The sequence below is a fragment of the Parus major genome, chromosome 4 (genome assembly GCF_001522545.3).
Source record: "Parus major isolate Abel chromosome 4, Parus_major1.1, whole genome shotgun sequence".
Taxonomy (NCBI): domain Eukaryota; kingdom Metazoa; phylum Chordata; class Aves; order Passeriformes; family Paridae; genus Parus; species Parus major.
This window is the reverse complement of record NC_031771.1, coordinates 41833543-41861234: the sequence shown is the minus strand read 5'-3', so window position 1 is coordinate 41861234 and position 27692 is coordinate 41833543. Positions and strand designations below refer to the sequence as shown.

The 27692-nt window shown below is 36.1% G+C and overlaps 1 protein-coding gene and 1 long non-coding RNA gene across 13 annotated transcripts; one reads left to right on the top strand and one right to left on the bottom strand.

Annotated features, from left to right (window-relative positions):
- The first annotated feature begins 189 nt into the window (after positions 1–189).
- On the top strand, positions 190–26177 carry EXOC1 (exocyst complex component 1). 12 transcript variants are annotated; one of them, XM_015625296.2, is made up of 21 exons: positions 190–475; positions 2176–2309; positions 3143–3273; positions 4109–4268; positions 5129–5149; positions 5922–6109; positions 6708–6935; positions 7172–7304; positions 7481–7590; positions 8128–8181; positions 12354–12503; positions 13585–13690; positions 16556–16600; positions 17737–17900; positions 19580–19690; positions 20150–20226; positions 20706–20934; positions 21966–22149; positions 23302–23501; positions 25018–25212; positions 26009–26177. In XM_015625296.2, the coding sequence occupies exons 2-21, from the start codon at positions 2186–2188 to the stop codon at positions 26159–26161; spliced, it is 2763 nt and encodes a 920-aa protein (XP_015480782.1). In that variant the 5' UTR covers positions 190–475; positions 2176–2185; the 3' UTR covers positions 26162–26177. The 12 variants fall into 12 exon arrangements, with proteins under 12 accessions (XP_015480782.1, XP_015480784.1, XP_015480786.1 ...); XM_015625297.3 differs by having other exon boundaries at positions 202–295; XM_015625298.2 differs by lacking the exon at positions 5129–5149.
- On the bottom strand, positions 18592–27558 carry LOC117244227. The gene is made up of 3 exons (XR_004496889.1): positions 27089–27558; positions 22334–22451; positions 18592–18663 (listed from the first exon to the last, which is right to left on the bottom strand). It is a non-coding gene; the product is annotated as an uncharacterized LOC117244227 (long non-coding RNA).
- Between the last annotated feature and the right edge of the window lie 134 nt (positions 27559–27692).

Sequence of the window (27692 nt, the reverse complement as noted above, 5' to 3'; positions counted from 1 at the left end):
GCTAACCTGCATTTCTTTTATGGACTCTTGTGTCCCCCAACAGACCTGAACGCCCTCAGTGCCTGTGACGTGACGTCACTCGAGAACGCTGACGTCACTTTGGCTCGCCCGCCGCGCCGCACGCCTCCCCGCCAGGGGGCGCTGCGCGGGCAGCCCACCCCGAGCCGAGCGCCGCCGTCACGTGGGCGGAAGCCGTGGCGGGAGGAGCCGCGTCTCTGCCCGGTGTTCCCTGCCCGGTGTTCCCTGCCCTTTCCCGGCGCTTCCCGGCCCTTTCCCGGCCCTTCCCGGCGCCGCGGTGAGAGCGAGGAGGCCCGGGCACCCTCCGCCCCTCTCCCAGCCCGGGCGCGGGGGCTGTCGCGGTGCCGTGCCGCCGGGTTCGGGGCGGGAGCGGGTCGGGGCCGCTTGTGAGGTACTCGCAGGTGGGAGGCGGTGAAGCGGTGTCAGACGGGCCCTCGGGAGGCCGCCGCTGCTCTAGGTAGCTCTTCTGAGTTTTTCTGTTACATTACTGATATTTTGATTGACTGCCGGGGATGCTGTGGTTGGGCTGCCCTTGAGTTACGTCTGAGCCGGCAGGATGCAGGAGTAGCGTCTTTTCCTGTTTGCAGCCTAAGGGAGGCCAAGCGGCGCCGAGCAGCCTTAGCACATTGCTATGCCCCATTGCTATGCCCCATCTGGCGTGTGCTTCCTGGACAGGCCGCGTCTGTGATGTGAAGTCTCTGGCAGATTTCACGTAGCCTTTGTCTGGAACATTACAGGGAAAAACGCAGCAATGTCTAAAGGGATTTTTCTGAGTTTCGTGTGGTCTCTGCTTTCTTGAAGCTTTTTTTCTGAGGAAGGAGCTTTATTTCCAGCTCCTTAGTCTAAATTCTGTGTTCCTTTGAGACAGCAGGATTCAAGTGTGAAAAGCTTAATTTTGTGCTTGGTGCTGGCACTCTGTGAAGATTTTGGTGGCTGTGACTAAAGGTACTGAGTTTGTAACTCAGAAGTTAAACTGTATGTGAGAGCCAGTCTTGGATTTCAGATTTATCATGCTATGCTTTATGGGAAAGGTGTATTCTGCCTAACCTGAACAACTTGTGTTAGCACTGAAATGGGAGAGCAATTTTTAGCAGTTTGATTGTGACTTAGAGCAGGAGATAAAATTTTAAATAAGGAAGGAAAGAGGCATCTGAATCTGAAACGCAGCAGATTATTGGTATTTTGTGTGTTCATCTTACGCATTTGTTGAAGAGTAACAGGAATGGTATCCTGGTGCAATTTGGGAAACAAAAGGTGGGCCCAGCATTTGATGAAGGAAAATGGAGTGGTGCATTGCCGTAGGTTGTCATAAACAGTGTGCCCTGAGCTCTGTGCACTTGACAGTACTGTTTCCACTTTGACATGGTGGCCCTTGTGTGCACAAAGTTCTTGAGTTACTAATCTTCAAAATTACTGTAGTGCCCAAGATTTTGTCTTTTCTGTGAGTTTATCAGAGAAAGCAACTCGGGCATCTTCAAGACAAGCCAGCCTGAAATTTACTCCATATATTGTCTCAGCATCAAGCAGTGTGGCATGTCGTGTACTAAATCATGCTTTTAATGCACTGTAGAATTTTAAGGCACAGATAATATTGAAACTTCTTAAATAAAAACACTGGAATGTGATGTCTAACGTGTTGCTCTGTCCAGTCTAGATAAAATCTCTATGTAGTGTGAGGAACTGTTGTGAATCAAGTGAATATTGCCAGTTCCTTAATTTTCTGGAGCTTGGCAGGATTTCTGGTTTTGTTTTGTTTGTTGTTTTTTTGTGCTTTTTTTTGTGATTGAATTCTACAAGCTTGAGCATTGGATGGTCTCTTTTTCTTGATTCCAGTTTAAACTTTTTTATGTTAATGCCTTGTATTTCCCTCTACTACAAAGAAACATTTTGTACTTGGTTAAATTAAGCTGAAGGATCATCCGGGTGTCAATAAAGTACTTTTTTCTTATTAAAATAAGTGAGTAAACTTTTTTTATTTTTTCCTTAAGTGGTCTGGTTTTCTACCCAAGTCATGCCTGTCTAGATTACAAGTCATTAAGTTACCTGTAAAATTGAATTTTAAAATTCCATGGTTACTGTAAGCACATGACTGGTTCTTTTTTTGTGTGTGTCTGTTAAACATGCTGGAGTTTATTTTTACCTCCTAAAATCTTTCAGCTGAGAGAAAATGACTGCAATCAAGCATGCTTTGCAGAGGGATATTTTCACTCCCAATGATGAACGTTTATTGAGCATTGTGAACGTGTGCAAAGCAGGCAAAAAGAAGAGGAATTGCTTTTTGTGTGCCACAGGTACATGGGAAAACCACACTGTGTTTCTTATCTTCACCTTTGTTTTTTACTTGGTTGCATTTGTTTTAGCTTCATGTACAATCCTTATTCTTGACTTGTGTAAAACGGGTGCTTTCCATTCCTAATGGAGAAAATTAGTTACAGCTTGTACTTTCATTGTGCTTCTACTAAAAAAAGAAACAAAGCCCACTACTTTTTTTGACAGATCTCATTGTAATTTCATTGTCAGAATCAAAAATTATTCTTTTGGGACTGGTGAGCTTCTGAAGCAGACTTTATGTAGTGCTTAAAACATGGTTTAGTAATCATCTAAGCTGATAAGCCTAAATAACATGATTTAAAGAATATTCGTCAGACTCCAAGGAAAGGCACAGCAACTGAATTGAGTTCTAATGTTCTTTTAAGTGTGTGTTTGTTACATTATATCTCTTTAAAAAAATAGGTGCCTTGGGTTTATCTGTCGATAAATTAGCTTGCTGGAATATTCTTTGACTAAGAAATGTCTGAAAATGTTTTTGTTCTGACTGTACTCTCCAGTTATGTCTGTGCTTTGTCAGTTACATGGTCATGGTCCAAGACCTGCCGTATCAAAGAAATAGCTGTGAATTGGGTTCATTACCTCACAGGCTGTACAGAGATGTATACCTGTTTGGTTGAGACCTAAACTGAGCTGTGATTATTGTGGATAAAAATGTTTCAAAGGGTCTCTTTCATCAAATAAATACTGCACAATCTCTCCCACAGATAATTTGTTTGAGAAGTTGAAGTGCAGCAGAAACAGATGTGAAAGTAGTATGTGTGTTTTGATATTACTGTCTTACTTCATTTAATAGTGACAACGGAACGACCGGTCCAAGTAAACGTGGTAAAAGTGAAAAAATCTGACAAGGGAGATTTTTACAAAAGGCAGACTGCATGGGCACTTCGAGACCTTGCTATTGTTGATGCCAAAGATGCTGTTAAAGTATGTGTCACTTTTTTGTTTAGTCCTCTGATCACAACATCCTCTTCATTCCAAGTTAGACTTGATTTCCTTGATACTGGCTGCTTTAAAAATTAGGTTTATAACAGGTTTATTAAGATAATACATTCCTGTGCTGCCTGTGCCCATGTTTTCTTTCAGCCTTTTCAAGAATATAACCCTGGTAAATTGAGTAAGAGTAGTCTAGATATGGTTTAATAGCAGTAGTCTTAATATCTGCCCTGTTAGTTGTAGTGATCTCTCAGTGACTGTAGAGAGCATCTGCTAAGGACCAGTTACGTATGTTTTTAAGTCTTCTGTAAATTTTTTCACCCAAGCTTAATTTCCAGTAAGAAAATTTATGACTTCTACTAATGAAAGTCATAAGTTTCTCAAAATGTCCAAAATGTTCGGCTACATGTAATGTTTTTTGGCTGGACACTTACAAAGTTCTTAATGAGCAGTATATAAGCTTGAGGGTGAGCTGGAAGTGTACAGTCCTGATATGGTGGACTTTTCCACAGAACAACAGAGCAACCTATTTATGGCCACTTAAATTCATTTGCTGTCACAAACCTCGTTGAAAATCTTACACATCTCTGTATTGTGTTATTTTAGTCTTACCTGCCTTGACAAAATACTGCTGTCATAGCATGGATTCTGTTTTTTTACTATTTTAAGGTGCATGAGGGCCCAAAAGTTGCCATATGATCTTAAGGTTAGCATCTGTGTAATATAATTTTTATCTTATCATCTCAGTAATTAAATATGTGGACAATCTCTGCTACTTAGACAATCATTTGACTGTGGAGCCTGTAACATGTTTTGTCTTTTGCAGGAGAGTCCTGAATTTGATTTGCATTTTGACAAAGTGTACAAATGGGTTGCAAGCAGCACAGTGGAAAAGAACACCTTCATTTCATGTATCTGGAAACTCAATCAGAGATACCTTAGAAAGAAAATTGACTTTATTAATGTTAGTTCACAGCTGTTGGAAGGTAAATTTCTACAACTGTATTTGAAGTATAAAGTTTAGTAATTACTGATATAAAACAGATATACTAAAAAAAATACTCTTAATCCTGATGGGTTTTCGTATTTTTCAACTTTATATTTTCTAAGTCTTCAGATAAGCAAGATGGCTATATAACAGATTTTCTGTTAGAAAACTGAGAACCAAGACAGAATACTTAATTAATGAAGGTCTAAATATTGATAAACTTACTGTATTTCTAAAACATTCTGTTTTCTGAACAAAATAAAATCTACTTCAAAGAACTGGTAGGTCTAAATGTGGAACAAATCTGCTTTTGTTCTTATTTACATTTTCCCTGAATTAGAAAAGTGCTTTAGAAAGTGCACGTCTGCAGCATTCTAGAAGGTAATGGGGTTTTATGTGAGATTTCAAGTTCATTGACTCTGAGGCATGTGCTAAATTGTGTTGGACTCTATTACAATTTATGGGACTGATTGGTTGTTAGGAAGGCTTTCTATCTTGTTTACTTGTCCTGTCATAAATATTTTTACGGTTACAGTATCTTTTAATAGTTAACATTTTATAGTAAAGCTTAGCAAATAAGAGTATATCCCATGGGGTCTGCCAGAAGTGGAGAAACTACTGATATTAAATACTAGAGTGAAAAAATTGAATTAGAAATTTGAAAGAGGAAGGATAACATTTCTGTATTTTGGTGTTGACCGGAATTTGTTTTAAACCAACATCTAACATTTCAAGTTTGTGCAATAATAAAACACTCAAACTTATTGCCACTTAAATGTATACACACTGTTCGTGCTTTGTCTAGTTAACATTCTCTGCTTCCTTTCCTCTGCTTTTCCATACCTTTTAATTCTTCAGAACTTCCTAAAGTTGCAGAAGGTGCGTAACACCTTTTTCCTTTATTTTGTCTTATAAGGAGTTTTCTTAAATAATATGCTTTTCTGCTTTTCGTTTGTTTGTTTGTTTTTTAGTGCTTTGGTTAGCTTTTCAAGTTGCTAGAGATGAGAGATGTTTCAGATGTCCTAAACAGTTTCTAGCTGGACTGTGTTGATATTAATTTTTCAGCCTTTGAGTGAGTTGTTAAATTTATTAAGCACTGCTGTGAGAAATCATAGTTAATGAAACCATTGTTTATTTGATTTTCACTTAACTCTGTACTGATTTTCTTGCTGTGAAACTCATCTTGAACATCAAGGTAACTTTTATTTATTCAGTGGTATGTATTTTAATTGACTTCAGTATGTTTCCCTAATGCTCTGTCAACCAAAATAGAGAATCTAGCTTGTGCTGATTTTCCACTAACAAATGGAGTATAATAGTGTAATAATATTCTGATGCTGGTTACCAGTGTAAGAGGTGAATAAACTGAGACTAGATTTGTTCCTTGGAATAAAGGAAGGTGGATAATAGTGTTTTGCTTATGTTACGTAATTTGGAAAACATCGCTGTTGGTAATCAGTTCTGGAAATTGTAATGAAGTGTGTGGAAGACTGAAACTTGAAAAAATGTGTTCATAGGCAGCAGGTGCTTTTTAGGTGAGTTGTTTAATGGCTGAATTTGCTTAAAGATAGTTATGCATACTGAAGTACTCTTAAAATGCTTGTGACTTTCTCGACTTGATAATGTGTTTTATTTTCCTTCCCTGCCTAAGAATCTGTTCCAAGTGGAGAGAATCAAAGCGTAGCAGGAGGTGATGAAGAAGCTGTGGATGAATACCAAGAGTTAAATGCAAGAGAGGAACAGGATATTGAAATAATGATGGAAGGATGTGAATATGCTATTGCTAATGCTGAAGCCTTTGCAGAGAAGTTGTCAAGAGAGCTGCAAGTGCTAGATGGGGTAAACATTCCTTCTAATGCAAAGTGTGCCAGCATGTCGAACGGTTCTCTTTGATTCTGACCACATAGCATTCTCTGAAAAGGTAGTTAACGTGATCTGTCTAGACAACCCAGCATTCCAGAGGTCACTTGGAAGACTGAGGAGATGCAGGGGACACAGACTTGAGGGAGTCATCAATAACCTCAAACTGTCATGTGTTTGGTGTATATTTTGAAAATTAGTGCTGTCATGGTGATGGCTGATCTTGTGACAGAAAATCTGAACTTATCACCTATGTACTTTTTTATTCGTAACTGAAAATGTTCTCGTATAGTAGGGATTACTGTTTGGCTTTTTGTTTTTCTCCAGTACTTCAGCTCCAAGAACTTAAGCAAAGTTTTGGCTTGGTATCTTATCTTTTTGAAACAAGGGAGTGTCATAGATTGAGGAATTTCTGTGTTCAGTAACACTATGGCGTATATTATTTTGTTTTGTTGATTTCATCAAGAGTTTTGGAAACTTTGGAAACTATTAGACAGTTATAGAGGGAAAAGGTGATATCAGAATGCTTTTGAGATATAAAAATGTCTTCTAAAATGTGAATTTGATTTCTATACAGGCAAATATTCAGTCTATTATGGCCTCAGAGAAACAGGTGAATATCTTGATGAAGTTGTTGGATGAAGCTCTAAAGGAAGTTGACCAAATTGAGCTAAAGCTGAGCAGTTATGAAGAAATGCTTCAGAGCGTAAAGGAGCAAATGGATCAAATTTCAGAAAGCAATCACCTAATTCATCTCAGCAACACAAATAATGTTAAACTACTGTCGGAGATAGAGTTCTTGGTGGTAAGCATTTTTGTTATGTTTACTATGGTTGCTCATGTCAGGTATAAAATTCTTTTAGGTTGCTATCCTCTTTAGGATGAGGTTCCTTTAAAAAAAATGAGCTTATTTTTCCATTTTGTTGTTGCACTATTTTCAGTAAGTTATAATGATGAAATTGTATTTATTCTTCTTGGTTCACTAGCATAGCAGACTAATTTGCTTTCAGCTTATGGACAATACAATCCATTATTTTGTAGAATCACATGGATCTGGCTAAGGGCCATATAAAGGCCCTTCAAGAGGGAGATCTGACATCTTCTCGAGGCATTGAGGCCTGCACTAATGCAGCAGATGCCCTTCTGCAATGTATGAATGTAGCTCTTCGTCCAGGTAACGTTTTTATTAGACTACTGTCTAACAAACAAAATTTACTGTGGTAGTGCCTTGCAACTAGTCTCAGATTTTCTTCTGTTGATTGAAGGAATTGTAACCTCTGGTCCTCTTGGTTCCCCTATACAATATATGACTCTGAATTTTGTACACTCTAAAGTCCTTTTTGTTTGTAGGACATGATATGCTTCATGCAGTGAAGCAGCAGCAGCAGCGGTTTAGTGACCTGCGTGAGCAGTTTGCACGGAGACTTGCCAGTCATTTGAACAGCGTATTTGTTCAGCAGGTATTATTTCTTACTATTGAAAATGAAATTTTTGATCACAAACATTTCTGGAGAAGAAAAAATCTAAAATCGGACATATTCTGTGCTGTAATCAGTAAATGCTAGAAGGTCTTCAGGCAAAGATATTGCTAAGTATACCAAACTATAACTGCCTGCAGAGGTCTCTTAAAAAAACACTTAAAAAACCCCCATAAACATCTCTCTTTAATAGGCTTGCTATCCAAATTAGATGCATTATGTGATATATGAGGATTTATTTTAATTGTTGAGCTTGATTATTGAGGAGGAAAAGCATTAACATTTTTTAAGGATGTTATCAGCTGAAAACAGAAGGTTGTCTTGTGTGAACCTCAAAGACCATAAAAAAAAAAACCTCAAAGCAAAACCAACCATACAAAATAAAACATCTGAACCTTGGTTTTGTTTCTTAACTTGAATTATTCATAAAACACTGTCCTGACACTTGTTTCCTAAAGTCTGGGTGGTTTTTTTAGCCTCACCTTTTTAATTTATGTGTTTTTTATCTTCTTAAATCAGTTTACTCAGACCCTCCTTCAACTCTATAACAGGTCCTCCTATCATTCAGTACCAGTGAGTACATTGAGTTTGATACAAGATTTTCTAACTCATTTTTTTCCCAAGCTTGAATTATCTAACTAGCAGCTGCATTTTTACTTTGCAAAAAGAAATTTGTCCTTACTGATTACAGAGCATCAGATTTGCCTCCCTTTTCACTTCTATTAGTTTTGTCAGCCCTTAAGCTTTGTTTTTCTGTTTATGAGCTAACATTCCTCTGATCTCATTCCCAAAAGTTGCTGAGAGACAGAATTGACATGCATGGAGGAAAAATATTTTCAGGAAATAGTAATAAATGTACGACAGTACAGGTACTGCAATTGTGTGAAATTGCAGTATTTGTAAATTAAAAACAGTAATTCTGGTTTTATACATATTAGCACAATCAAAGTTTTACAATTTTTAAAGTCTCTAAATTTTATGTATTAGACTGTGTGCAGAAAATGAAATAGAGTAATACTGGATAATTGTACAGAAAATTGTATTTAGAGCCTGGCTTTTTATGGCAAAGATAACTGCTTCCTACATTTTCTTCACTTTGCAGAGGAATTCCAGCTTCACAGCATATTAATTTTTTTTTTGCCTTTATCTTCTGTCCTTTAGAAAGTATTTTCCCTCTGTCACTTTCCATATTTTGAAAACCTGGGTATAGATTCTGTCCCAGCTCTTAAATGAGCAAGTAGTAACTATGTTGTATAAGTCCCATGTAAATGTTTCCACAAAGTTTGAATATTGGGCTTGTGTATGGAAGTGGCCATTTAACAGAATGTCTTTCTGATGTTCCCTTCTGAGGATTTTATTTTTTAAAAAACAGCAAGAGACTATTACTACTGTGTAATATTCTGTGTATTAGATGAAATTATTATTCTTAATACACTTTTCATTGCTGTTGAAAGTGCTATTACTAATTGGCAGTTTACTTTTTTAAAATTCTAATACTAGTACTGGCCTCACATTGTTTTTCATACACGCCCTCTGAAAAGTTTTGGCTTGCTGTCAGGTGTGAGGTATTAATTAACAGATAAAAATTATGACTTTGTTAAGTTTAAGCAGGAAGATGCAAGAGCTGATACTCTGTAAAGATTTTTCATTGTTGTAAAAGAGGAAAAAAAAAGTGTTTGTACTTCATTTTGAGATACAGATTCAAGTACTGGAGGTAAAACAGATTTTTGTGTAATCTTATTAAATGAGCTTGTTTTGTTAGTTTGAGGAATGTAGCAATTTTTTGGTATGGTGTTGAAAAGCTTAATTGCAATACTGTGTTACCTTTAACATCAGAAGGGTTGCATTATTTGTTTAGAATGTTTCTTTAAAAAGTAATCTAAAGCACTTCAGAAAAAACTAAGATTAAAGGTAAAGAGTTTTGAATTAAAAGGACAAATGAAAACGCAATGATGTCTAGGCAGTTGTTGATGTAAGCAAGACATTCTGATTTGGAAATTATTAGATGGAAAAACATAGTTATATTGACATTTGGGCCTCAATATATTTCCTTGAAAGTATGAAATTGCTCTTTATTTTTGAAAAGCAAAATAGCTCAATGCTTGATTAAAACTACTGATACTAAAGTGCTTCACCTCCTTTACATTAAAAAGAGAATAAAAGTTAAAAATTTTAAACAGAAATGCAACTTCAGATTGCCATTTGCTGCAGTGTTAAAAACTGTTTACTAACAGTTAATGTAGTTTTCTTTATTGTATAGTACTAATAATTAATTAACCAATTACTTTAAAGATTTTTTAACAACCAGGTTCAGTACTCAATTTAAAGGCAACTGTGGGCCTTCTTCCTTTGAAATATGAAGTAGGTTGAAGCTGTGAAACTAAGAAATAGTTGAATAACAAATCTGGGGTGTCATTTGGTACCGGTATAAATTTATGTGTAATGAGAGAAAGCCCATAAATGAGGTAGGAAAGGTACCTCTAGAAGCTCTGTAATGTTTTAGAGCAGTCTTAGACAGAACATCATTTACTATAACCAGAATGACTAGTCTTGTGGAAAAGTTGGCCTGGAGAGAGAAATTAACCTTGTCTGGGAATTTGTCATCTAGCTTTATGAAGAATGCAACTACTAACCAGAAAAGTTGTGTGTAATAAAGGGACATGAATAAAATGGTTACTCGAAAGAAAAGATGAAAGTTTGGATAGCTTAGTATTTCCTAGCAATAATATGAACGAGCATTTGGATTGAGGTATTTGATGAAAACTGTGAAAGCCACCAGGTAAATTATGTTAAACTATAATGAACTTGAACATTAAAAATGCATGGTGTAGGACTGTAACAAATGGGTTAGAGGGAGTTTCTCTGATCTCCTTTTCATAGAGGCATATTAAAGATTTGTTGAAAATATTTGCTGTATATATGCCCAAAAGTATGCCCACAGTATCAAGTATGACCTCAGTAATCACAACAGCAGCTGTGTTGCTAATGCTGGCTGGATTCCAATTCCAAATTATATGTTCCAATAATTACAACATGTTAGCTTTTTGTTGAAGTCAGACTACAGGATTGTAAGCAAAATTTATAGTATTATCCTTCCCCATTTTCTGTGAGCGTAAATTAATGAAGTTGGCCAGGACTTGTTTCTTTAGGTCTATTTTTGTATCAGTTTATATAGTTAAAAGAACAGGACTCAGAGTAAGTTCACGCTCATATTGGATACAAAAAGGTACTGAAACAGGTTGCCAAAGAACTTGTGGATGCCCCATCACTGGAAGTTCAAGGACAGGGCTTTGGGCAGCCTGGTCTAGTGAAGGTGTCCCTGCCCATTGCAGGGGAGCTGGAACTAGATGGTCTTTAAGATCCCTTACAACTCTAACTATTTTATGATTGTTATGTAGTAGTTCAGCTTTATCCAGAAACTGGCACTTTTTGTGTTCCATTACTTTGTAAAAGCATTTTACAAATCTTAGATTTTTTTTTAAACAAGTCTGTGAATGTATTGTGGAAGAGCTTTCTCTAACAAAAGGTTTGAACTGATTTACAACAGAAAAAGGGTAAGACAAAGTTATTTTAGTTTTGATCCAAACTGGTTTCTGTTTCAATTTAGAAACAGTTTTTACTGTTTACAGTTTTTAAATGGTATAGCTTATTCTGCTGACATCTTGTGTCCAAGATGGAACTGACAGGAATGCTGCCTCTCTCAGGGATGGACATTGACTGACCTGTATAAACCACCTGCATCTGATGCAGGAATTGGAGACCAGTTAGTACAATCTTTGTGAACTGCCATGGCACAAAATACAAGTTCTGTTGCTGTATTTACTGCACGCCCATTAAAAAAAGACTTTACAGAAAATATTAAAGCTGTTTGGAAATTAAATCTTATCTTCCATTCTTTTAACCCAGGGATAATGGTTGTGTGTTCTGCTGTTCTGCATAGAGGTGTTACCTTGCTTGCTCTTCCTGAATTGCTCAGGAAGCTTGTGAGTTCAAGAAACTGAAAGCTTAAAAAACCGAAATCATGTTTTTCTAGCAGTTTGATGGGAGCTTTGTGTACAGGAGGAGCATGAAATGAGTAGCTTGTGTTAAATGGATTAGTTTATGCTGCACATTGTAAACTGTTTAGTAAATGTTCATTGACAATGTGTTGTATGTGTCTGTTGTGTGGAGGGAGAGGGAATGTGTGTGTGCCCTGGTGCTTTTAAGATTTGATGAAGTTAGGCTTCGCCAAAATGGACTAAAGTATGTTGAATTGGAGCGATTTCAGAGGAGAGGTGTAAAGCTCATCATTAACACCCAGGCCACCCATTAACTGGGGGCTTGGAAATTATAGATGGGAAAAATATCTTTAAACAGAAACAGCTATTTTTTATTTTTTTATTTTTTTTATTTTTAGGAATAATGTGATAATTTCTAAAAATTTTTCAGGAGCAATTGAATGCTTGTCATTAAATTTTCATTGAGGTGTACATTGCATTCTTTTACAAAAAGGGCCAAAGTGACTCACCCTGAAGGCGAAGAGCCTTAAAATAAACAAGCTTATTAAGATGCACTACCTGCCATGGCTGTAATAACTCAGTGTCTGTATTATGTTAGGTGTCTTTTTCAGTCTGTGTCTCTAGACCTTGCTGCTATGCAAGGTATTTTTATGCCTTTTTGTTTGTCTTCATATTAAATTTTTCAGGAAATGTCTGGTACATCTGTGTAGTGCTTCCAGATTTACTTTAATATTTTCTCTTATCAAGGGTCACGATCAGAGTTCCACTCTTGCACAGCACTCTGCTGAATTGACATTACCCAATCATCATCCATTTCACAGAGATTTACTTCGATATGCTAAACTGATGGAGTGGCTCAAGAACACAGATTATGGAAAATATGAAGGGCTAACAAAGGTATGTGAAGTGATCAAATGATGCTAGAGAATGTACATAACAGACTGGGCTTGAGAGTCAGAAGTCTGTGTGTGTGTACCTGTCATTTTAATATTGCTATATATTAAGTATAACTTGCTGCTCCTCTCTTTTTATTCCTTTTTAGAATAGGAAACTTCATTTTTTACTATTTGTGGTCTCCTGCTCTGTTTGTTAGTTTTTCCCTCAAACATTCTCTGCTGAAGTATCATAAGATACCTTAATATTTATGTAGAAAAAGTTTGCTGTTATACAGCCTAGTAAGAAAAATAATTAAGCTAATTTCAAATTGGTGTGCTTATTGCTTGTGCAACATCTCTGTTTCAACAGACCTTCATTTCACTTGGATGTGTCAAAAACTTTAGAGGTCTCTTGTACAGTAAATTAAATAGAAATATTTTTCCCTTGTATGTATGTTAACTTTTAACTACTATGTTTAAAACTGACATGGAGTAAAAAAATTACTACAGAATGTTCAGGTAGAAGTCAAGGAAAAGTTATTTCTTACAAAACAAGTATTTTTAAAATTAAAGTACTGTCATTCTTAAATGGAAGATTTAAATTAGACTTTGAAAATGGCTTTGGAATAGTTGTTCCTTTGCCTTCAGGGTAAAGCAGATAGTGAATGGTTGGCATCTTTGTGATCTTCTGATAAAAAATGTGAGAATTACATATTTATGTGTGCTTTTGGGGGCACAGTAAGAGTCTGATGGAAGAAGAAGGGTGCTGAATTCTCTCTATTCTACCCTTGAACAGAATTCTGTGATGCTCTACCACTAGTAAACATATCTGTATGTACTGCATTGCATATTTTTCCTTATGAAGGAAAAGTAGAAGTTTCTGATTAATGATCAGTGAACTCACTATGAAAATGAATGTAAGGTGTTTAAATATCATAAATGTATTTTTGTGCATGCTGCATAAATATATATACTTACGTAGTCCAGACTAGTTTGTTATTTAGTAGGACTTGAAAATGTCCAGGTTTTAAGATGTATTTACCTAAAATAGAGGAAACTTGGTATGAATGCCTGTTAACTAAATTTACATTTTCCTTTTTAAGAATTATATGGATTATTTATCACGACTTTATGAAAGAGAAATAAAAGATTTCTTTGAAGTTGCCAAGATCAAGATGACAGGCACAACCAGAGAAGGAAAAAAGTTTGGTAAGCTTTCAGAAGGCACATATCTTGCTTTGAATCTTACTGTTTGCATATAAAACACTCACTACAACACCTAGAGCTGATTTTGTAACCGTGTAAAATTCTTTACTTTTGGAGAGATGGAAGAAGTTGGATGAAAAATGTGATTGGTAATACTTCTGACTTCCACAAGACCAAAGTAGCACAACTGAAATGTTGTGAAATTAGTCAAAATAAAAGTATAAAATACAGTATTTCTCTCGGTTTTCAAATCTACACTTACTTTTTATTACTTGAATTATCACACTTTATTACTCGAACAAATATGAAAAATGAACTCTTGTAATTAAAGGGAGTTTGGGCAGCATTATTTTGTGTCCTTCTGCTGTTATTTCTGCTTTTAATAAATCTTGGGTGGATTTTTAAGAAGCAGGTTGTAATGCTAATTCTGCCTAGTAAAACATACATATTTTAATGTGTTTTTTCAGGGGGATTTACCTATGTAGTCTGAGACTAGAAATCATAATTTGTTAACGTGTAGGTTTTTATATTTAAGGGAGTATTCTTGCTTGGATTAGTCTAGCGTGAATATGGAAATAAAGCTTAAAACAAAAAAATAACCTTGGATACTTATAAAGCCACAGTGGTGCAGGTGTATTTATGTATTGTCAGTTCTGTATTTCTAGGTGCAGTGTTCCAAAGCTTGTTTGAAATATTTATATTTGCCACGGTTTATCAGTTTGCAAATTCTGAATTCCAAAATTATGTGCAGCTGTCAGTAGTAAGGTTTGTCAGCCTCTTTTGGGTCATGAATTTATGCTTTGATGGTACAAACTAGAAAAACATAATGAAAGGAAGAAAGCAGGAAAGTGGTAAGGTTTGTTTGAGAGGGGGAGAACTGGAAAGGTAAAACTTGGCAAGCTGTTGGTCATAGAAAGCAAGAGGTGCCTTAAGATGTCATTGTCAGAACATTTTAATTCATTAATCTTGAAAAGCAATCTTTCTGCAAGGAAAAAATGCCTTTAGTCTAATGAAAATTGACTTCTGAAACATTCTAAACGCTTTGTCTTGATACTTGTTTTGTGATTTGTATTTGTGAAGAGACAGCTTTTGTAGCAGTTCCCTAACTTGTGCAAATGTTATGGAGCAATCTGGCATTTTGGAGAAAGAGGTCCTTCAATTCACCTGAGTAAAAGCTGCACCTTGGGAAGACTGCTGTCATGTATTTGTGCAAATTTATTTCTGTTGCAACACCTCGTAAGGGTGTGTAATTTCAAAGGCTTCTGTGTTCATCGTAGTGATTGTACTACTGCTAATTGCACATTTATTCAAAGTACATTGCTTCTTAATAGTGGAAACTTGTTTAAGGAGTAGTGTAGGTGCATAATGCTCCAGTTGTACTCAAATACTAAAGATGACCTGTTTCCAAGTTGTGTTGGTGTGTGTTCTTGCCTTTTTTTTGTGCTTTGGGAATAGCACTGCTATTTGAATGCCTCAAACGCAGAGGGGATGCTGGGAGAATTCTGGCATTCTGTGCTAGCGCAAGGTTCTTTGTCTGCATTTTTATGGCAAATAAAACCAGCCTGGGTCATGAGCATTCACACTCGTCTTAAGTAGTCTTTTTTTTTCTTTTTTTTCTTTTTTCTTTTCTGATGAAGCCAAGACTTTGATACTTAAATACCATAAAATCAGTGTTGGAAAGAGTGCTACTACTGTCATATATTGATATGATGTAGCTTGTCAAAAGCCACTAAGGCTCCCCTGATTGTCCAAGTAGTTCTGATCTTTGTAGTTCTTCACATTCTGTAATAAGTCCCATGTGTTTAGAAATTGAGGATGATGAAGAAGTGGGACCAATGCATGACAGTTGCATATGCCAAATATATCATGTCTAAACCTTTTTTATTCAAAATCCACCAAAACCCCCAAGATCTAAAAACTAGGCTGGAATTAAATTTGAATTTGATGTTAAAATTATCAGCAGTGTTGCCTACTTGAGAACATCTGGTATTTAAGACATGTTTGTGGCATTTAGAAATATCTACTCATTCTATTGCAGAAGGTTCTGCTTGCCTGCTCCATTTTGGGGGGCTTGTAGCATCCATCTTCATCAAGATCTTTTTAAAACTACATATTGCTTTTAGTGTGTGTATGCAAATGCCTTTTACTCTAGGGATCCTATATTTTCTACAAATGCCCATTTACTTTAAATTTCATATTGAAGTCCACTTGAGAAAACTTCAACTCTGAAAAAATCGCAGAAAAAATATAAAAACCTCTTTGAAATTTTTTTACTATATGTTTATTATATTTATCCTCTCCAAATTTGCAGTCATCTGTTTTTGTGCAGCATGAATGCAAAAAATGTATTCTCTATATGAACATCCTGATTTGCAGCAACTAAGAAAACGTTAGCCAGACCTACTGTCAATATGAATTATTTTGCAGTAATTGTGTGTGTGTTTTAAATCAAAAAGGTGGACAATATATCTGACTCAGGAAAAAAATTCCATAAGTACATTTTAATTTCTTCATGTCTATTTTTGATATGATTTCTCATGGAAACTGAGTCTGACAAATAATTTAATGGACTTCTCAATTTGGGAGAAGTTAAATAAGTGTTACCAAAAGTGTTCTTTGAACATACTGTATAAGAAAAATCAAATTTTAATACCTAGAAACTTACTCTATTTTCCATGTAGTTTAGATACTGAATTTCTAGAATAGTACCTCTCCAACTAAATGTGTTTGCAATGTAGTTACTTGCTGCTTATAGTTCTCTGCATGTTTCTTTCCAGTTAGAGCTTAACTTGCATCTTGTGCATGGTTTGTGCAAACCGCATTTTAACTTGTCTTTGTCTTTGATGCTTGCAACCTAATCCATCCCAGCTACACTGCCTCGAAAAGAAAGTGCTGTCAAACAGGAAACTGAGAGTGAGTATAACTAGTTGCATTAGTTGGTGTTGTCAATGCATGTGTGTCGATGTTACGATGTAGTGCTGCATTAGGGAGAATCTACCTAACACTGAAGCACTGTTCAGAATGAAATAAACATTAGCAGAACCATTGGGCTTGCAAGGCTAAAAGGAAGCACAGCTCTAAGTCCCAACATAGAATCTGAGAAGATTTGCACATAAAGGCAATATCTTTTAGTTTTCGCATTCTACTAGTTGATAGCAAAAATAGTTCATGCCTGAGAGCTTGTCACTGTTTTCCACTCCTCCAGTAGGTTGAAGTCACAATTTAGATTAGATCTATAGACTTCGTCATGTGTCCCTAGACTAGATACCAACACAGCAGTTAAGTGAAACTTGCAGGATTCCTTTTGAGTTTCTTTGTGGCTTAGATGTGAGAAGTTTAGTTGGAGATCAAATAATGATAATTTTTTGGTCTTTTTTGTTATTAGCTTTCTCTGTCCTGGTCCAACATTTCTGAAAAATTTGGGGGAAAAAGAAATAAAAAATAAAATACATGCTCCTAGGAGAAGGCCCAGCAATATAATGAAGAAATGACTGAATGTTTATGATCAAAAGGAGGGGAGAGCATTAGCAGCAGAGTTACTGTGGTGTTGTAGATCCAGCAAAATAGCTGGAACAAACTGTGTAGATAAAAGGATGTTAACAGCAGAAGGATCAAGTTCAAGATGAAAAAGTGCCTGTGTGTATATAAAACTTCTAAATTTTTTTTCTCCTTCCTGTGGTTCAGTCCTTCTGCTTGTGGCAGCCTTTGCCCAAAATATGTTCACAAATATAATAACTGGTCTTAGCTTTCAAGTCTTCAGTCCCCATATTACTGTATTTTAGAGTTTAGTTCCTTTTACACCTTTTGCCATACTTTACCATGAGAATTAAAATAGTTATATTGTACTTTGGAAACTGCTGAAGAATATCAGTTACCTTATAATGAGGAAAGAATATGTTTACAGCAGAAGCATTTATAGATTAGATAAAAGTTGTTTGACTTTAATATAGGCTACTAGCAACTCTTGATCTCACGTTCTGTAACAAACCTATTCTTCAGTATTTTATTCTGCCTTCACTTTCCTTCTTCATAGTGTCTTTACTTCACAGGTCTTCATGGAAGTTCTGGAAAATTAACTGGGTCTACTTCTAGTCTAAATAAACTCTCTGTTCAGAGTTCAGGAAACCGTAGATCTCAGTCATCCTCACTGTTAGACATGGGAAACATGTCTGCCTCTGACCTGGATGTGGCTGACAGAACAAAATTTGATAAGGTAAAGCCAAAAGATCGCATAGGATTTCTGCTTAGTTTTGTATTAAAAGTATCTTAAATATCCTTCTTGTATAGTTCAAAAATCTCTTCTTCTAAAATCCTAAAACATGCCAATTTCAAAGTTTATATGTACCATACCTCTAATAAAGGCAGTTCCTAAGAAATATGTAGATGAGAGTATTATTCCCACATTATAAGAATGTGTTTAAATCCTTTATATGCTGTGTGTGGTCTTTAAGGAATATCAAGCATAAAAAATGGACTTTTAAGTTTAAGCCAAATACATGTTTTTAAGCAAGTAGGAATGGAACTGATATATTATCCATTGTTATGTGTGTTGTTTTCAACTCATTCAGTATTCTATGACATTTTGCCAGTATGTAAGCAAAAGTAAAAGATAAGGAAGATAAGCATTTTAGCCAGGACTTGTGTGACCCTAAAATTTTATTTATACTGGTTTCACATTAGTTATCAGTTTCAACTTTAACCAATAGCACTAAGTTACTAAAGGAGTAGCCTTATCCTGTTTTAAAACCTGCTGTCCATGGCATCTGTTGACTTTTTTTCCTGAACCATTAAAAGTGACAGTGCTCACCATTTCTTGTGAAATTAACTCCTCAGTGTTGTGGAAGGAAAACAAGCAGTTCTCAGTCAGAGATGAAAATAATTTTGTTGTTTTTTATTGAATTATTTGATGGAGATGAATGTTTTTCTTCTGACTTTTTCAAATAATTGTTCAGTCTTTTCCTGGAGGAAATATAAGCCTGAAACAATATTAACTGTTAAGTTATTATGAACTTGTAGCAGCAACTTGTCTAGAATTAAAAAGCTAAATTGTTAAAGCAGGTTTATATAATTATTGTGTTATTATTATTTATTGTTGTTATTTCTCACTTATATATCAAACCCATTGGGGATACATGAATGTGATTTAATATACAGAATTGTAAGCTATTGAGCTGACCTACTAGGTTTCTGGGGTTTTTTTCCTATGGGAATTTTCATCACCATGGGTTTCCTGTGTGGCTAGATTGGTTTAATTTATGTAAATTATTGCATGCCTTAATTTTCAAATAACTGTTGAGAAAATTGTAAGAGAAATATGTTTAATATCTGACTTAAAATTTCCTTATTTTGTATTAATAAAATTAAATCCTTGTAATTGCTTATTGCCAAAATAGTGTTTCGCTTTAGTTTAAATCTAAAAATTGTGTTGCATACTTTGTTACAAAACCTACTTTTTTGTTTCTGTAGCAGCTATGTAGAAACTTCTTCTGCTTTTTCTGTAGAGCAGTTAATTTCAACATAGACAGATGACCTGGTTTTCTTCCCTGAGTCTTAAATTTGTCTTCCTTCACTTAGCAACCCAGGCAGAAAAGATGGTGGCAGAAGCCACGACTTGGTATTAAAATGGAAGTGCTTCCTTTATAGCACAAAAGTGCTTCCTCAGGCTGTGACTAGAAAACTTCTAGTTGTGGAAAAACATAGCTTGTTCTTTTCTTTAGAGTATTACATGATAAGAAAGGACTCTGTTGAAGATGCAGCTATTACTTTTAGAGAGCTAAGTACAAGCTGTTTCTGTTTCTGTTAAGCAGTTGTAAGCCTTCTAAAGCTTTGTGAAGATATTGCTAACTATCCATAGTATTTGGTATGTTGGTAAAATATTTTAACTTTCTTTAGATTTTTGAACAAGTATTAAGTGAACTAGAGCCTCTGTGTCTGGCAGAACAGGACTTCATTAGTAAATTTTTCAAACTACAACAACATCAGACCACCTCTGGAACAACAACGGTATGACTTACATTCTCTGTCACTGAAGTAAAAAGTATTGACCAGGCCTTAAAAGAGATCTGTTTAAAAGAGAACTTTGGAATTTATTGGGGATTATGTGATCCAGGTGATAAGTAATTAGTTTTTCTTCTATAACTGGGAGGATCTTTATTTTTGGCTGATCAATGTTATGAAAGGACTGACATATTTCCTATGCCATGGCTGTCTCCTCATAAGATGACAACACTCCATCATGCTATGTCGGAAGACAGTGGGGATTTATTATGGATAATGTTGAATTCAGTGGAACATGACTAGAAAACTACCAGAAACTTGCAAATCGCTCTGTTTTCTACTCTGGAGGCAGGGGGTACTGGGGGTATGGAGCTGCTACTTCTATTGCTTTTGTCAGATATAGTAACTGCTTTGATATAGATTGGAGACAAACCTTATCTTTATATGCATTCCTTATTCTTACAGAATGAAGTGGAGGAAGTGGATGGAGTAGCTTTATCTCGTTCATACACTTCTGGTGTTCCGCAAACAGTATCATCTGAGTATGTGCTGCTATTTTTAATTATTGATTCTTAAGCCTATGTTTGAGTTTATTTGGAATATAAAACTTTTTTCTCTAGAATCAGAAATTATTCCCTTTTAATAATTTCCCTTTTAAAAATTAGAATTTTTACCTAGACACTGAGTGTATCAGTAAAAAGAATATTTTTTGTGTATTAGATGGCTGTTTCTGTATATCGTTGTTCTCTTAGCAGCTTGCAAATTGAAATTAGGCACTATTATATAAAAATATGCTTAGGAAAGTTCTGAGAGTGTGTGGCAGCTTGAACAGAGAGAATACTTTTTGGAATATTTTATACCTTTGACTGTTGATTTTTACTGTGTGCTACTGACTTTCTGAAAGTCCAGAGACTTGTTGCATGCAAATGAAACTACTATATCAAATAAATATTTAGAAAAACATATAAAATAGCCTAGTAAACTGTCAGAGTAATATTTTCCTCTTACACATTTTTAATAGGAAGGACATGATCCGACAAATGATGACAAAAATATTTCGTTGTATTGAACCTGAGCTGAATAACCTTATAGCACTGGGAGACAAGATTGATAGCTTCAATTCCCTTTATATGTTAGTTAAGATGAGTCATCATGTATGGACAGCTCAAAATGTGGACCCTGCATCCTTTCTCAGCACAACCCTTGGAAATGTTTTGGTGACTGTCAAAAGGAACTTTGATAAATGCATTGTAAGTGCATTTAGTTATTCTGATTAAGCTAACTGTAATATTATAGGAAGCCCACTTCTACCCAGTTTGATTTAACATGTCTGTATATTTAAATTCTTGCTTTAAATTTTAAGTGAAAATTAGTAATTTATTGCTTTTCTACTGGCCAAGCCTTCAAATAAATGGCGGTTGTATTTAGTTTTTCTTCTCCATTCCAGTTTTCCTTAATAAATAGATTTTTGTAACAAATAAGACCACTCGTTCACAATTCTGAACTAGTTGACATTCTTAGTTGTTTGTTTAAACTTGTTAGTTGTTTGTTCAAACTTGTCCTCCTACTGAGATTACTGAAGTCCATTAAGTAGCTCTCTGACTTTTTTACTTGCCAAAACCAAACCTTGTTGACTTAAGAGGGTGTGAGTTCTTTTGGCAGTAGCAGAGGCTGTCTCTACTGTCTGAAACTTCCTTTTGCTGCAGTTACAACCATTATATTAAATATGGCAGGCTTACTGAAAACAGAGTTGTTGGTATAACTTTGTTTTTATTGTCATAAATGCAATTTGACTCTAAGCAAACATCATAAAACCAACCATTCCTGATAAGTTTAATACTTAAAATATTTGGAAACTGATTTCTGATTACACTCAGAAATAAAATTTCTTCAAAAGAAGACTAAGGAAACTTCCTGCAGCAAAAGGAAGCATTAGCTTGGCTGAACCAGAAAAGTGAAGTTCCTTGTTAGATTATAAAACAAAAATTGTTAATTGCTTCTGGTGCATAAATTTGGCTTTTTTTTTTTCCATTGGGTGTTTGTTTTCGTAATACTAAGTAAATAAAGGGGAATAAAAGACCATCTTTCCTTTTTCTTTCCAAGTATTTTGCTTAAAAAATTTTAAGGGTAAAAAGGGTGAAAGACTAAATAGGTGTACTAATTGAAAGAATTATTTCTGTCTTTGGTGGATGAATGTTGACTTTTCAGTATGCCTGCATTTTTCTTTTAATAGTTGTTACATGATCTGGAGCCTAACACTTGTTCTTGTTTTAAATTAAAGAGTAATCAAATGAAGCAGATGGATGAAGTGAAAATCTCAAAGAAGAGTAAAGTTGGGATCCTTCCATTTGTTGCTGAATTTGAAGAGTTTGCAGCCCTTGCTGAATCAATTTTCAAAAATGCAGAACGACGAGGAGATCTAGATAAAGCCTACATAAAACTTATTAGAGCTGTCTTTGACAGTGGTAGGTCTTCCAAGGCTGTCATAGTTACTAGAATAATTGTTTCCACCTGTTTATATATACTTTTTCCCTAATAGGTGATTTTTTTAAGACTGTGCTGACATTTTGGTTGTCTCTGTTATTGTAAGCGAGCAAGTGTAATCCTTTTGATTGTGATACACTTTTAGATACTTCCCTTTGTACATACCTGTAAAATAAATTTGAGTTGTGACAGAAAGAAGTGGTTAAGACTCTGAAGAGGAAGGGGAGATGGCAGCAACATGGCATGCTCAGTCTGAAGTGGTTTCTTGTCTATATTTTTCTCCCTGTAAAAAAATCATATAGGAAGAATAAAAATTGGCAGTAGCAGATTTTTCCTTCTTAGCAGCTCAGTGTCTTGACTGGAATGAATCTGTGCTCTTAACTGATACTCTGGTGCTTTGGATCACTTTTATGATGGGCATCCTGGTAGTCTCAGCAAAACGATTAATGGATGAACAGGCATGGAGACTTAACTGCTCTTGGTTGAAGCCATCCTCTTTCACCTGCACTTAGGTGCTGTAAGGGAGGGATAGGTGGAAATTTTTTTGCCTGCTTGTTGTTTTTTTGTTTTTTTTTTTTTTTTGTTTTTGGCAGGGGGAGGGGGAAGTAAAAGATCTATGTGCAGGATTATACATTTTTATTAAATTTAGGGACTGATGGTAATTTTGACCATAAAGCTAAAAAGCAAAACCTGAGATTAAGTATGTTTAAAAAAAAACCCACTACCTTTATTGAAGATTTTTGTCCTAGTGAAGATGGGAATTGAATTTGCTGTGACTTCTTGTAAATAGTTCTATCATGTACAGTTTATTAGGGATACTGAAAGCATGCTTGTAAGCCTTTCCTCATACCTGTAAATGAGACCATACATACTCATTAATTTGTATCTGTTTATAAGTGACTTTTTTGCCATATAAATTTAATTGTCTTAGAGCCTGTATGTATCTGTTGCTTCTTTTGAAGGCTCTTAGGTAGTGTTTTATTTAGTGACAATTCTGACAGTTACTCATACAAATGGCAATCAGTTACATGAAATTCAAAATTCCTTTTTTGATAGTATTATGGTTACTTATGTTTTTCTGAATTTCGTTGTCCTTTTGGTATTCTGAGTATTTTGTTTCTCATTTCTTTCAGTTGAGAAAGTAGCTAATGAAAGCCAGAAGACACCCAGGGATGTCGTCATGATGGAGAACTTCCATCATATTTTTGCAACTCTTTCTCGCTTGAAAATTTCTTGTCTGGAGGCTGAGAAAAAAGAAGCCAAACAGAAATACACTGATCATCTTCAGTCTTATGTAATCTACTCACTTGGACAGCCTCTTGAGAAATTAAATGTGAGTATATTTGAGTATTCATTTAAATGGTACAGGAGAGGTTTTGAATGTATTATTTACACTATTTGATTTATCACTGTATCTATCATAAACTCTTACTTTATTATTTTGGACTGGAGCATGTCTGGCAAGAGTACTCATGAAGGTAACAGTCTTGGATGAAAATAACCAAATTTTTCATGACAATTAATAATACTGACTAAACATCAGTGTCTTAAGGAAATGGTTTCAAGGAAAAAAAAAAGTGAGGGGACAAGTCATCAGGATTTTTGAGACAACCTTCCTCACCTCAGCTGCAGAGAAAATTGCTGTAGTTTCTGAGCTGTTCAATGAGAAGAAAAGTTGTAGGAAAATTCTGTATGTCTGAACTAAATGTGAAACTAAGTGGTGAATAAGGTTCAGACTCTATCTACTATTCAGATCTATCCACTTGGATGTCTCATGGTTTTTTCTATAAACACGATTTCAGGCATCCATTTTCAGAGACATTTTAAGATGTATTCCCTTTTTGAAAATTAAATTGCATTATTTCTGTTTACCACTTGTGGATTGACTCTGACTAATGCCTAAGCTGCCATGTAGCTAACTGCTGCTCAGTCCCCCTCTCCAGGGGAGACAATAAAGAGCACAAGTGAAAAAATTTGGGGGCAGAGATCAAGACAGAATCAGAGAAGGGGAGAGAGAAAGATAGCAGAAAAAAATAAAGTAAGTGACACAAAAGCAGTCATTAACTACCTCTCACAAGCAGATTGATGCCCAGGCAATTTCTGAGCAACAGCCACCTTGAAGCCAAATAACAACCCTGCCTCCTCCAACCCTAATTTTTATAGCTGAGCATGATGTTATGTGCTATGATTTGGTCAGATTTGACCTGTTCAGCAGTAACCAAAACATTGTTGTGTTATCAGCCCAATTTTAGCCACAAATCTGAAACACAGCACCATAAAGGCTGCTGTGAAGAAAGTTAGCTAGAGAGTTACCTCTGTCCTAGCAAGACCTGATGCACTCTTGAGCTCAACTTGCATGTTCATAGAAATACTTGCCTCTATTTACTACAACTTTCATATTTACTATGTTGAAAAAACTGGTCAATGGCAGTGAGAAGGGAGGGGAATTGTGAACAAATATGGTCCTGTGTAATTATGGTTTAAAAGATGCTCAGGTGCTTAGGGAGTTCATCCAAAAGATCCAATATTTGGATCCCTGGCTATGAGCTCTTGAATTGAGGATTTTGAGGCTGATTGGTTATTAGTTACAAGGTTGCAAAGAAAATATCAGTTACTTCTAGAAATTACTGGTTTCAGTTTTATGCTAGTACTTGGACTGCTGTATTGTTGGGCTGTTAATGTTTTTAATGTTCATGGCTGAGCAGTACTTCATGCCCAATTCAAAAACAAAAATTGGGAGAACACAACAGTCATGAAGCAGAATCAAGATTTAACCACACATATCCTTGTCAAATGAAGTTAATTAGCTCAGATTTGTGATAGTGACTAATGCTTTTACTTGTTGTTAGCATTTTTTTGAAGGTGTTGAAGCTCGTGTGGCACAAGGTATACGAGAGGAGGAAGTAAGCTATCAGCTGGCTTTTAATAAACAAGAGCTTCGTAAAGTTATAAAGGAATATCCCGGTAAAGAAGTGAAGAAGGGATTGGATAATCTCTACAAGAAGGTAGATAAACATCTCTGTGAAGAAGAAAACTTACTTCAGGTAAACTAAATCATGTCCTAAAAACCCTATGATGTTACACAGAGGCTTTTTACTACTGCTTTTGCATATGTATTCTGTGAAAATGTTCAGCCTAACTCTAAAAACATAAATTTTGAGTACAGCTTTTGGGGGTTTTTTTATAATTCTACTCTGTTTCTATTTGTTCAATACCAATTTGGACCAGAGTGGTAGGAAAAAAGTTCAGAAAGAAACTTCCTTTATGATGCCCTAGCTAACCATTAATGGGTAACATCTGTTCTGCAAAATATGTTGGAAGTAGAGAGTAGATTTAAATGAATGGGTAACTGATGTCAAACTTAGCTGGTGCATTTCAGCAGAATACTTTCAATTATATATTTTCTGATAGTTGTATTATCCAATGTTTTTCTTACACTCTGTAAACTTTTTCATTGGACTAAATTATAAGTAGACTTGAGTTAAACTTGTTTAAACAGCTTCTTAAAGTCTGAAACATGAATTATAGCACTCTTCTGGTTCTGGGTGTTTTCCTGATGGACAAAAGATACACCTCTATTAGGAAAACTTCCCCATCTTCTTTACAATTTTCTGGTTTGCACATTTATTACAAGTCATGTCAACATTACAGATCTTAATGGGTAAAAAACACCAACCTTCTTTTTAATGCAGTAACTCCATCAATTGAACTTTATTGGTAATCTTTAACTGTAAAATGACAGCTGAACTGAGAATCAGTTAATGAGCCAATGTTTTGTAGTTCACCTATGTAGTGTATTGTGCCACCTCACTTTTCCTAAAGTTTGCTTTTCTTTGGCAGGTTGTGTGGCATTCCATGCAAGATGAATTCATACGACAATACAAGCACTTTGAAGGGCTGATAGCTCGCTGCTACCCTGGATCAGGAATTACTATGGAATTCACTATACAAGATATTCTAGACTACTGCTCCAGTATTGCACAGTCTCATTAAATTCTAGAAAGGGAAAGAGAAGCTAGCAAAGTGTGTGCCTGTGTTTAAGGGAATCGAACACTATAAATATTACTGGGTTTTAAAAGGTGGATTTCTAGGTGTGTGTAGTTAACTGCCATGTATGTTGAGTAACACTCCTGTTTCAAATGCCTTTCAGGGCAAAATAAAACCTTCGGGGATTTGTTGTGCTTCTACTGGGCTGAAGTACTGTTTAAATGCATTAATTCTGTGAAACACTTTGGACACAGTTTTTCCCTTTCCCTAATATTAAAATATTTTTATTTATAATCCCTTCTCTTGCCAAAAGCAGTAAGCACTACCTTCATAGTATGCCAAAAGAATATTACTGTTTTCACTAATATTTTGAATCTTGGAAATTATGTAAGCATTTTGAAGCCTATCAGATATTTTCCCTTCCATGTTCTAGGAAGTATGGATGTAGAACTTTATGCAGTGGGAAGACTGAACTCATGTTCTGAGATGTAATGTGACTATAGCTATAATTCTTAATTAAACTATGTTCATCATATTCTTTATTTCTGTGGAGAGTTATTTCAGCAAGATGAAAATACGTGAAGGAGTTTATTCCATTGTTTTGCTACTGGCTATTAAAGCGTTTTTCCATTTCTGCACCCATGTTGTTTTTCTTCCTTTTAGTAAATCTGATGTAGTATCAGTATACTCTAGCCTCATGTAAACCCTTCCTCCTCCTGGAGCTTCAGCTGCCAGGGATTCAGGACCTAGGTTTTCTGTACAGCTTTGATGAAATTTCCAAGTTGTTGGATAAAGATGGGGTGTATATAGGATAAACAGGTAAAATAAACATGCGGACAGAGGTAAAATGTTAATTCTGAGATACAGCTGCAAGAATAAAAAATTTTAAAAAAGTATGAATGTGAGCTTTTTCTTCTGAGTTTTGTAACAAACCTGCTCGATGGAACTCAGTAACATTGAAACACCTGGATTTCACGGATTCATAGAACTGCTTGCATTGGAAGAGACCTTAAAGATCCTCTAGTTCCAGCCATCTTCCATGGGCAGGGACACCTCCCAGTACACGAGGTTGTTCAAAACCCCATTCAGCCTGGCCTGGAACACTTTCAGGAGTGCGGCACCCACAACTTCTCTGGGAAATCTCTTCAGCGTCTCGCCACCCTTACAGTAAAGATCTATCTTTCAAGCTCCTCCTATCCAGTCTAAACCTATTCCTCTTTCACTCTGCACCCTTTGCCCCTTCTCCTGCGGGCTGCAGGATCCCACCCACATGCGCACTGAAAACGTCCCTCTGTCTGTCCCGTAGGCTCTCGGGGCCGGGCCGCTCGTCCCGGATCTACCGGCGCACGGGGCCTCGGCCACACCAAGCCTTCCGCCCGCCGCGCGCGGGCTGCCGGGCCGGGAAGGGGCGGCTGGGGATGGGAAGGAACGGAAGGGGCGGCCGGGGATGGGAAGGAACGGAAGGGGCGGCCGGGGATGGGAAGGAACGGAAGGGGCGGCCGGGGATGGGAAGGAACGGAAGGGGCGGGCAGGGCAG